The sequence below is a fragment of the Galeopterus variegatus genome, unplaced genomic scaffold, assembly GCF_000696425.1.
Source record: "Galeopterus variegatus unplaced genomic scaffold, G_variegatus-3.0.2 Scaffold8429, whole genome shotgun sequence".
Taxonomy (NCBI): Eukaryota; Metazoa; Chordata; class Mammalia; order Dermoptera; family Cynocephalidae; genus Galeopterus; species Galeopterus variegatus.
Window position 1 is genome coordinate 69,542 of NW_007734540.1, and position 12,384 is coordinate 81,925.

Consider the following 12,384-nt stretch of genomic DNA (forward strand, 5'->3'; position numbering starts at 1 on the left):
ATGCCTTCTTGCTATACCCAACTTTGTACCTGTCTTTCTTCTTTCTCGTCTACTTCCCACTCTGGAAAGTGAGTGAGTGTATCAATAAGTGCAGAAGAAGGCAACATCATTCTTGTACCCACAGGCTACTAGGAGAACATGTTCTAAGGGTAAAGCATTAAAAACACCCCAAGCAGAAGCATAACAGTGCTACACCCCACCATGCACCAGCTGAGTGACCTTGGACAAGTGCCTGGACCTCTCTGAGTCTCAGTCACTCATATATAAACTGGAGTGTCATTATGATATGATGCTTATAGCAGAATCTGGTATACAAGAAAGAAACACTTCATAAAGCTATGTGAACTGCTATAATTATCGTAGTTCTCGAAAGATTCTTTGATCAGTTTGTTACTCCATAAAAAAACTCTGCCATGACCAATACTTAAAATTTCCAAAGGCTGCGATATCATTTAACTGCTATAATTATCGTAGTTCTCGAAAGATTCTTTGATCAGTTTGTTACTCCATAAAAAACTCTGCCATGACCAATACTTAAAATTTCCAAAGGCTGCGATATCATTTGGGGCAATGTCACCAGGAAGACAGCTCTACACTGAAGACTGAGAGTGGGCTACTCTTTTTAGCACTGGAATTTTTCACTTGAGGATACACAAGAAAACGGGGGAAGGTAGATGGTGTTGGAACTAAGGCACCTCAGAGACAAAGCACAGCTACAGCAACCACAAGGAATGAGATGTATTGCTCACTCTGAATAAATATGTGGCCAGCCAGAAAAACACTTGGACATTGAAATCCTAAGAACTGGGCTTCAATTCTCATTCTCCCACTCACTAGTTAACAACACATGAGAAAATATTTAATCTGTTCCTCAGATTCCTTATCTGTAAACCTGGAGACATAAAACTTCTCTCACAGAGCTGCTCTGAGAACTAGATAAGATACATGTATGACAGCCCATGCCCAGCACATAGAAAGCATTCAGTAGATATTGTTTTTTTCAAACTATCTAGAAAATAATTTTCTAATTTTAGGGATGATAGGTTGGTGTGACCCAGAGTAGTTATATGTGATTAAATGATGCTTCACTGTCAGATTAAAATATCACTTCATTAGAACTGTAAGAGCCATCCTTATCTTATCATGCAAATGTAGTATTTTAATAAGAATAGAGATACAAGACCCAAGAAAATGTCTCCTCTCCCTTCAGGGGAGGCTCTCTGAGCCGTCAGTGCCTAGTTTTATTTCAAGAGGGAAGCAGAGATACGTAATGACCCACGGCAACAACACAGTCTTGACTGTGGGGCCTGGAACTTAGGGCCAGGAGCTTGGAGGACAGGTTGATATGCTGCTGTCACCTGGAAGCGCCCTCTGCCCTCACACTGCTCTTTTCTCTCCTTCCCCCTGATGGTGTGGGGCCTGGAACTTAGGGCCAGGAGCTTGGAGGACAGGTTGATATGCTGCTGTCACCTGCAAGCGCCCTCTGCCCTCACACTGCTCTTTTCTCTCCTTCCCCCTGATGGCCCCCCCCTCGCCCCCATTTGTTTTTTCTTCTCTTTTGCCAGTAGCAACAGCTGGTACTATTTAGGCCAAGAGTAGTGGACCTCGGGCTCTGATTCAAAAAATGTGAGATTATTTCTTCCATAGAATAAATATAAGGTATTAAAGAACCAGATCATGATGTTCTGACACAAAGTGGTAACTGCCTACTTACCTCGGGACACAAAATGAGATCAGCTGAGCTCACATTATAACTTGAGAGGTTTAAGCTCCTCAAAGGGACGACAGGCCTGACGTTACCCCTGGACCGGGCATCTCCCCTATTTTCTCGATATTAGAAATGGGCAGCAGATGCCTGGCAGGGGCCTCTCTGGAGCAGTAAGACGAAAAGCCTTTGTGGAAGCTCAGAAAGAGTGGGCTTTGGTTTGCTTTTCATTAAGGTCAAGTCTGGGGGCCAGAAAGGGGCCATGAGTCGACCTTCACTACAAATAAAACATTAAGGGCAACATAGATCATTTGACAAATTCACAAACACTTTTCCTCCTGTGAGTGATCTTCCACTTTGCCAGAGGCAGAGCACAGGGTAATAGCCTTTATCCTACATGAAAGTACCAGGCCTGCACAGCTCATTTCCTTATCCAGAAGCATAAGCTCAAGGTTCCTTTTCCTTTAAGTTGTTTAAAATATGCGGTGGGCTTGCTTTTAAGTAACAATGATACTGACATAACCTGAAAAAAAAAAAACGATGCTAAGATCTTGTTCGTGGGTTATGCATGCAAACATCTAGAGTCAAATGCTTCATAATTAGAAGATTACATCAACTCGAATATAAATATCTATTTAAAATGTCTTACGATGAAATCTATGTTGTGGTTCTACTCACTGTCTTCTCTTCCCCCCAGTTTTGAGTAAGATTGCTGAATTAGTAAGATTATACTCTGAATATGAGCATACAAAATACAGAAACACCACCAATGAAAATTTGCCAAAGAGGGACCCACATGGTTTGGGGGAAATAACACAGGCTTTGAAATCACAGACTATGCTTTCATCCTAGCCTTGTCCCTTAGAGTGGTTTTAAATTGTACTTGCAAACACTTTTTTTTTTTTTTAAGTAGGCCAAAACCTTGTCTCTGAAATATGTTTGCAAAGCTTGTTTGCTTAGCACATCCTCTTTCCATAGACAGCATGCAGGGAAAATAAAGGCAGGCCTGTTCCCATCAGCAACATGTACAAAATTAGCGGGGTCCAAATTACCCAGTTCCACTCCACCGCACAGAGGAAGCCAACTGGCCCGAGCTTTACAGGCACAACGAGCTCATGTATGTCCTTTTCCATTAAAAACTAACAAATCATTTCTTTTCGGATCAAGACACTGAAAAGAAATTCTGTCGGTCCATAATGTACTTAGAAAAGGGCAGGCTGTTTCTTAAAAAAGAAGGAGAAAAAAATGCAAACATGTATTTCCCAGGAGAACAACTGCTCCCTAACAAGACTGGGTGGCCGAAGAGGATGGAGAATTGACACACGAACAGGAACTTCCAGGCAGAAAGGATCTGGAAGACTGGTCTCGTCCACATGTGCTCTCACTCTACCATTTAGATTATGAATGCTGTGACTGCAGATTCCCCAGCCTGCAGGCTGGTGCCTGGTACACAGAGGGCATTCAAAAAATGAATGAATCTCAGGTCGTACAAGTCGTACAGCTGTGGAGACCACCCATCAAAACGATAGGGACTGAGATGCTTGCGTATGGGTACATTCTGATCCAGGTTTTCAGCTCTTCCTTAAACCATTAAGTTCCCTAGAAGTCAGAATTAAACCAATATTAACATCGGACCCATATTTCTAAGACCCAGGTAAATATCCGGACCATGAGCTACTGGTTTCAAATGTCCTTAGACTTCGGTCCTTTTAGTTCTAGACTGAAATCTCAAAATTCAAGAACAAAGGTATGAATATTTTATATTTTTGTGCTATGCATTAGATACTATTATTATTAGATAACAATACACACACACCCAAATCTATAGACCTGGCAAGACCTACTTTAGCACTAAAATTAATCATGAGTGTGACCTTGAACAAGTTATAAACCTCTCTAGGCCCTATTTCCATAAGGGCATAAGGAGGAGACTGGACTGGATCAATGTTTCTCAAACACTGTTGCACATTAGAATTACCTGGGGAGCTTTTAAAACTCTTGATGTGTAGGCTGCACCCCAGATCAGTTTAATCAGAATCTCTGGAGGTGGAACTGAGCATCATAGGTTTTAAATCGCCCTCAGGTGATATCAATGAACAGCCTGCAGTGAAAACTACTGTATTAGGGGACATCTAAAGTTCCTTCCCATTCTGAAAGCTGGGATTCTTCAGTAAAAAAAGATGAGAGGACCTCTCCTGAGATTAGAATTTCTACCCTTAGTATGTGTCTGTGTGTATTTTTTTTTAAACCAACTTGGATTAATTGCCTAAGCACTGCAATATAACACATTTTTATGCCCAAACTGCTCTCCAGCAATGCTGGGGCATGCAGACTGGCTGCTGCTAACACAGGGTCTAAGGAAGTAGGACCTGCTACTGGTTAAAGGTTCCTGCCCAGCCCCTGGGGTGCATGCAACAGAAGGTTGTGCCAGAGTCATTCTGCATTTGTGATTCTGTCACATCTCCAGATGGGTTTGCCTAAGGATCACATAGAAAATTTGACATATTCACCATTCTCCCCTCTCTTTTCTCCTATACACACATTTTGAAAACAGAATTAGGCAGCAAACAGCTTTACCTACTTAGTTTCCTCCCCCATCCTGCTTTTTCTAATTTAATATCATTATTTACCACTGCCAGGAGAAGAGTTGCTTGAATATGTCCTTGACAAACCAGATGGTTAACTTAACTGATCTGAGTCGGTAAGGTTAGAATGTTCACAGTTAACACGCTCCCACAGTACTGTGCTTAGAGCAGCTCATCATCCCTGTCCCCCGCCACCCTGCCACCATCAAAAAGTAAGAGGTTCATAAGGACATAGGAATAGGGGTACAGGGGCCTAATTTATTGAGAGTCATCTATGTGCCACGCACTTTATTTCATCCTGTGATGCTGAAATTGGCCCTGTTTTACAATAGAGAAAACCTGGACCTAAGAGGTCACTTGAGTTGCCTAAGGACAACCACAGTCAGCCAAGGCTAGATTCGAACCCAGGTGTAAGTGAGCTACATACCACTCTGACGAGCACACATGAGGAACAGATGGAGCAAGAACAGGGCTGGCGGAGAGAGCTCACATCTAGGGTTACCTTTTCACACACACTTTAATTAGGAAGCAGGATGGCAGACCCAGAAGCCCAGGGGGAGTGCAAACAACTGTCAGCAGCTCAGGGAAGAGGTTTAGGACTCGCTGATAGAAATGAGCAGCCATTCAGCTCACCCCTCCTCTTCTCTCTCCATCTCATCCCAGCCAGGCTCATCAACCCCCTCCCCTCCTGCCATCTACCCTTTTATAGTCGGACTACAATCCTTACTCCCAAAATAAATCGGCCTGATGAGAGGCCAGAAAAAGCAAAGCTTAAGAGTTTTATGCTTTCACTATATAGTTATGGGACATTAGTTGGACAGATTCATCATCACGTTTTTACAAATTCTCCTACAAATAAATAATCCTAGGATATGCCCAAATTACTCTGGCCTCTTGACCCAACATGGTTTTGCAATTACTTGGCACTCCAACTGTATGCTACTTAAATTAGGTAACAGTCACCAAGTTATTTTTAGGCCATAGCCACACACACACACACCCTGCTATACCTAGTTTGTTATTTGTACTCCTTTGGAAGAGGAGCCAAAAATTCCTTTTTACTGGCATTATCATTTCTGTCCAATCAATAGTAATAATAACATTGAGCTACATTTATAGAGTGCTTGCCTTGTATGAGAAACTGTTCTGAATATTTTACACACAAATTATTTAATTTCTAAACTAACACTATGAGATAGCTGTTGTTATATCCTCTTTTTGTAAATGAGGAAACCAACTAACTATGGGTTTAGGCAACTTGCCCAAGGGCACATGACTAGTAAGGCAAAAACCAAGATTAAAATTCAAGCAGACTAGATCCAAAGTCCTGCCTTAGTTTCTCCACCTTTTGCCATAGGGCTAGCATTTGGTATTTAGCCTTGGCTGTTAACCAGAGGTTCAGAATCACAATAGAAAGTCTGTAAACGTAGATATGACTTTATTTCACATATCTTAAAAAATCCCCATAACATCCCTGAGAGACCGGGGGGGGGGGGGGGGGGGGGTGACTCTTGTTCCCTCCTCTCCCTCCAACCCTGAAACAAAGCAGGAACAGAAAGAATATATATTTTCACATGGTCCCTGAGTTCTGAGAATAGCCATTCACTTTGTCAAACTCTACATTGCATATATTTAACTCTACAATATATACATTGTATATAAATTCTACAAGTGAATATATTTCAGAATTCTTTTTGACTAGGGAAAAAAGTGCAATCTGTGTTGCTCATTTCTCAGGAGTTAAAAGGGAAAGTTTTATAATACAAAAATCTAACTCCCTGTGTGATCGAAGCCTCCCTACATGTCAGCCGCCTAAACTACTGCCCTTTCCTTCCCTTGTTCCCCAATAAATGCCTCTGGTACAGAGCAGGCCTGACAAGATCATGGCAGTCAGTCTTTGTTTGTAACAGCGTGGAGCAAGTGCAGGCACAGGCTCCGACAGACAGTGGGGAAAGGGAGACTCAGACCCCAAGGAGGTGCCTGGGGCCCTCCTGCTCTGAGGAAGAGAAGCTTTTCCTTAGATCTGACAGCCAGTCAGCCACAGTGAAATTCTAAGTTTGAAAAACACTCAAAAATGGGTACACGACACTGAAGTATTTAGGAGTGAAAATGTTCATACTGTACTGTAAAATATCCCAGCTTTATTAAATTGAAAACATTCCATTTAAACATTAAACATACCTAAATGCATTAAAATGTTGTCTATACTATACTTTAGAACATTTCAACAAAAAAGGAAGAGAAAGCAAATAGGGAAAATATAATTGTTTAATCTGGTTGATAGGTATGGGGTACACTGTACACTTTTCTACTTTTCTATATGTTTGAAAATTTTTTGTAATAAAATTTTTTAAAGTATATGCTGTCTTTAAGAAGGCGGCAGCAGTACCCTTTCCTGCATAGGTAAATGACACATTACTCCCCTGAACCCAACTTTGCTGAAAAGAAAGGGAGCCTTACAAACATTATAGCAAAAATGGTAGCTCTCATTATGGAGGGTCCAGAATTGTCCAGCCTTCTTACTAAGTTTGGCTAAAAACCAAGTTTTGGTTGATTAAAATCACCTTTGGGTAAAACAGATTGCAATTCTTTAGAAGACTTCACAAATCCCTAAATACTTATTCATTTGGATCATTTTTGCCAGTTTGAACAGAAGCACAGGTCTGATGCCATCTATTCTTTAGAAGAAAATGAAGCATGGATTCAGACATAGGTCACCAACAGGGAGGGGACTGTAAATTAGAACAGTAACTTAATCCCAGGGGCTTCTGTACCTCTGATCAGTTTCCTCCCAGCCTGACACAGCATTACTAAAATGGCAACAGAGCAGCCGCTGGACTTGACAGGCAGCACCAAAAATGGAGAGCAGGGCACTGAAAAAGGGGGACATGAAACTTGGACAGGGAGGGTAGCAACCAGTGTTTACAAACATAAGCCAGAGAATCAGATGGGCCAGCCATAAATTACCCGAGATTGTAGTGAAATCTCTGAACATAAATGAACAAGGCCTTGGAAGTTCCCACCTTATATTCTAACTACCACACCACCACCATCACCACATCTTCCCTGCAAATATCACTCGTTGCAAAGTGGTACCACTACCAGTCTTGCTGAAATACAGTCTTAGATCACCAAGGGAGGGTCACTAAGATAAGTCTCAGAAGAAAAGCCTGACCAAAATGTCTGCTTGACCCACTCAAGAGACTGGGAGAAGGTGCTGGCCATGCCTTTTGAGGGATGCCCACCCCACCCTTCACTTCAGTCGTGCTATGGCATTAACCTCTGGTGTACCCCCACATGAAGGGCGTTCTAATCCTGACCCATTTCTTTCCCTTCTTTTTCATCTTGGTCCCAAGTTTAGGTCATTCCCCTAAAAGATACCAAAATAGCAAGATAATGATAAAGTAAGTTACAGACCCTTTTGCTCCTGAACAAAATTCCCAGATACTTGAAGAAAAAGCTCAAAAAACTACGAATAATCCAACCTCTACCACCAGAGTGTCTTCCAAGCCGACCTCAGCGATGTCTCACCAACCCGAAAATGATGAGCCCTCGCAGCGGCCGCCCAGGGCGCCCAGGGGTGAGGTCAGCAGCATGTCCCGCCCCGCCCTATTGAGGCAACCTCCTCTCTGACACCGAGGACAAGCCCAGACTGCTCAGTCTCAGCTGCATCCACTGGAAAGGAGAGAGGAACCCCACTTTCATCAGTAGCACCAGGAGATTCATTTCTCAGTTATTGGCAGGCCACCTGTATATGTGACATTGCCCACTGCAAAACAGAGGGTAGGATCTGCAACTCCTCCTAATCACCCTCAAGTTCAAGTCCAGGGTCATCTTACTTTGTGGTGTTTGATACCTTTCCTCAGATCACGTGGACACAAAAAGCCTGTTTCTTATCAAGAAAACCTACTCAACATGAGAAAAGAGACCAACATGGGTACTGCTGCCACCTTCTTAAAGACCAGGGTAGGATCTGCAACTCCTCCTAATCACCCTCAAGTTCAAGTCCAGGGTCATCTTACTTTGAGGTGTTTGATACCTTTCCTCAGATCACGCGGACACAAAAAGCCTGTTTCTTATCAAGAAAACCTACTCAACATGAGAAAAGAGACCAACATGGGTACTGCTGCCACCTTCTTAAAGACCGTTAGCTACCCTTCTCCTTGCTCCCCAAGACTGACTATAACAAATGGGAAATTTGTAGATGATATTTCTTCTTTCTGAAAAAGAAGAGACAAGCCAAGATCATGGTGAGAGAACAGTAGCAGAGTAAACCTACAGGGAATCACTCAAAGTTAACCAGACAAGAATACAGAAACAGTACAACACAGAGCTACCCAGAGGACATCCAAACATACTTGAGACCCCAAGAACATGCACCACGATCAACAACAAAAAAATGCCTGGGAGCTTCTGGAACTCTCTGCATACAATTCTATGATGTTCTCCTTCCCATCAGAGCCCACCTGCCCTAAGGAAAGACATATCTTTGTGGTAGTTGAGTCCAGTGAAAGCAAGCTTGAGAAGGAGCGTGGAGGGTGGGAAGCGGGCATTACATTGAAGGAGTTCAGAATGATATTTCCAAGTGCACTGCTTAACAAAAGGCAGAAAGCACCAGCAAAAAAACAAGAAGGAAAACAGCAAAGCTGTCCCATGAAGACAAAGTAACTAACTCGCCCATCCAAATGGTCAGTTGCAACTTAAATATGTGAAGTGTTCAAAGGAACCAAGCAACACCTTTGGTCAACACACTTCAAGAGACTGGCTAAAGATGTGACTCAGGAACTGTGTATCTTGGCTCAAAACATGAGAGGGAAAAGAAAGAAAATGACTATCTCTCACTAGGTGAAGGACGCCAAAGAGGAGTGATGCATGGTGCCCCAGAGGACAGAGAGGTGCAGCTGGGCTGGGCACAAGATGAGGACTCCCCTGTTAGGTTAGGCTGTACTGTATAGAAGGGCTCAGAGAAGAGTAGGTAATTAATTCCTGCTGGGGTGCAGCCCCACTAACCTTGGAGTTATTCTGCATTCAGTACACTGGGGCAGTGACCCACCACTCTACCTTGGGAGGAGCCATAATACCAACAGTGGTCAGGTCAGGCCAGAAAGAAAAATGGACTGGCAAATGTTTGATAAAAATGTTTCCGTCCCCTTGGAGCTCTGGCAGAGGAATGGATGTATTTGGTGAACTTACGTGCTCTATGGGGTCTTATAATAAGGATCTCTGTTGTTCTTGGAGGTCACTTTATAAACCGTATAAAAGCCAAGCTGATCAGAGGTGAGAAAGAAGAATTTCCCACAAAAATAACAGGTACCTGTAGGTTTCCTCGTAGTTCACCACAGTTGCTGCTTCCTCTGTTCCATCAGCATTGGTGAAGTCTGAGAGATAATAACTTCCCCACTAGTTATTGATTGAAATAGAGAGCTACCAAAACAAACATGACTTGAGATACCAGCTGGTGGTATAAAGCCCCTTTTTTAGGAAGATGAGAAAACAGTCTCAGAGATGTGAAATGACTTGCATAATGCAAATTAGAAGCCAAATCAAGGCTAGGGCCCAGCTCTTCTGGCTTCCAGTTCAATGCCGCTGGGTTTTCCTTACTATACCAACATAACAAAGAAAGGGCATGAAAGGTAAGACAAGAAGAAAGTCTATTTTGGTCTTTGGTAGCCAGGGTAAGGAGAATGCTGTCACTTCCAAGAGAAAACCCAAAATGAACCCAGCTAATTAGAACTGTGCTCAGGTGGGGAGCAGGGGCATTACCTTTCAACACCAGAGGTTCTTTGCCTTCTCTCTTCAGGGACTCCAGGACTATGTGAAGTGGCTGGGAGGGCATCACTCGGCTCGGCTCATTGGTATTCTCATCATAAACTATAATTTCTTTGGAAAAGATCCTCTTGAAAGAGTCCTTGCCTTCCCTACAGGAAATCAAGTCTAGGACAGTGACCTTGCCCTGCTGCAGTCTCCGCCGGCTGATCTTATCGGCACAGTTAATGTGGACAGCTCCTTGGATGTGACTCTTGTTGTACTCCATGAAGGGCCTGCAGTCAATGATGACAGGACCCTGGCTCGGCAGGTGACTCTTGCTGCACTTGGTCATCTTCTTCGCCAAGTCATTGGGGTAGATTATTTTGATGCTAGCTAGCTGCTTGGGGGTCCCTGACACAGGGCTGCCCACCACACCTGATGGACTTAAAGAGGCTGTACTCTCATTGTTGTTGACCATCTGGTTAGCAGGACAGGTGGTAGAGGTTCCGATGGCAGTGGTAGCAGTGCCAGCAGCAATGGCTTGGGTTTGGGACTGATTGTCCTTGTCGTAGGTGGCCACAGTGCAGCAGCTGGCACTGCTGCATCCACAATTCAGGGAGCGGGCAGAGCCGCTGGATGAGGGCATATACGTCAGATTCGCAGCCTTGAGGGATACAACGGTGGTGGCGATGACAGGAGTGTGGCTGTTACTGCCTGGGGTGGCAGAGCCAAGGTAGCTAGAGTCTAAACAAAGGTTGAGATCCTGAGGTCGAACAGGCCTAGACAGTGCCACTACTACCCTGTCGTCTAAAGGAGACGGAGGCATGAGGAGGCTGAAAACTGGCAATTCAAGAAGAACTCAAGACAGTCTGTAAGGAAGGGGAGGGGAGAGAAAGAATAAAGTCATGTGACACAAAAGGCAGTCTCATCCAATCCCGAGGAAAGACCTTTGCATGCCTCCGATCAAAGTTGCTCTAATGCCCTTTACATGCCACTGTCAAAGCTTGAAACTCATTTTTATGTATTCAAAGAGGATGCAAACCTGAGGGCCCCATCTATCTGGTTGCTAAGCCTAAGATCAAATTTAGACTTAGTGTTGTAAACATTTATGAACAACCTTTCACAGAACTACATCAAAGTTCAGCCTTAGAGAAGGTAAAAAGCACAAAGAATTAGAAAAGCTGAAGACAAACAAGGAAGGCTCTTAAGAGACATCTGTCTGGGCCTCATCTCCTGGGCAGAAGTGCAGTGCAACTGAGAAAGACCCATGTGTCCGCACTCACATGCCTTCCGCTTAATTCACCACCACAAAGGCAAAGCAATGACCAAGAGCATGGGCATGCTCACAGATATACACAGTTGCTAAATATACATCAGGGTCAATGTCAACTTTCTGCAAATCAGAATGAAAGTATCCCCCTAAGTGAATGTCTGTAACCAAGAGCTATTCTTGCTTTCCATTCTATTGAGTTTCTTTGAAAAGCACAACATGGTCATATTAAAACTCACATGTTTTCTCTTAGCCTCTTATAAATTAATCTGCATTTCCACTTTTCACTACAAACTGGGTGCCTTAAAGCAATGTCTCAAGCCAAGGAAACAGATCTGGAAACCCCTGTCCTGCCAGATTGATCAGCCATTGCTCCCCACTCCTGCCTTTAAGGAAAGGACCACTTGGCCACTTGGACTCCGCTCCCCCCCCAAATCCCCGCATCCCACTGACTGCTCCCCACTCCTGCCTTTAAGGAAAGGACCACTTGGCCACTTGGACTCCGCTCCCCCCCCCAAATCCCCGCACCCCACTGACTATGCATCCTAGAGCTTCTGACAATGGGAGGCAGCCGCTTTGTATAGGATTTCAATCCGGTACAGATTCTCCCCTTCAAGAGTATGGACTTCCCAATCAGCCTGTCGCTGTTGAAGGGGGCAGTGAAGCGCTGCCCACCGGGTCTACCTCCAGTCTTCTCAGAGGGCTCCTGCAAAGGGACAGTGCTTTCCTCTCCTTCCTCCCTGGAGGCACAGGGGCACTCTATAACCTAGCCCTACTGAGTCCTCTCCTTCTACTAGACATGCACATGGCAAAGAAACCAAACCTCAAGCAAGAGCCAAGAACCGCTCACCTAAACGAACTTTAAGTGTTGTCTGGAAAAATGTCATCTATCACCCGTCTACACACACACACGACCGTCACCATTCTCTGACACAGAGCCAAAGTGTCACGGGCGGAATGCACACGCGCGCGCACACATCGGGCATGCACCCATCACTCGGCAGGCACATCCCCACCGCCCCGGGTTTCTCTCACCCATCTTTGGATGGGAAAGAAGGATCTAACGCCCTCTTTTC

At 44.1% G+C, this 12,384-nt stretch overlaps 1 protein-coding gene across 1 annotated transcript in view; it reads right to left on the bottom strand.

The window, feature by feature from the left end:
* Window positions 1-10,907, bottom strand: part of DUSP10 (dual specificity phosphatase 10) — a 38,473-nt gene extending 27,566 nt beyond the window's left edge. Inside the window, exon 1 of the mRNA XM_008592883.1 lies at window positions 10,054-10,907. Within this exon, the coding sequence (XP_008591105.1) occupies window positions 10,054-10,864 (811 nt within the window). The 5' untranslated portion in view covers window positions 10,865-10,907. The remainder of the gene's footprint in view (window positions 1-10,053) is intronic.
* Window positions 10,908-12,384: the final 1,477 nt, after the last annotated feature.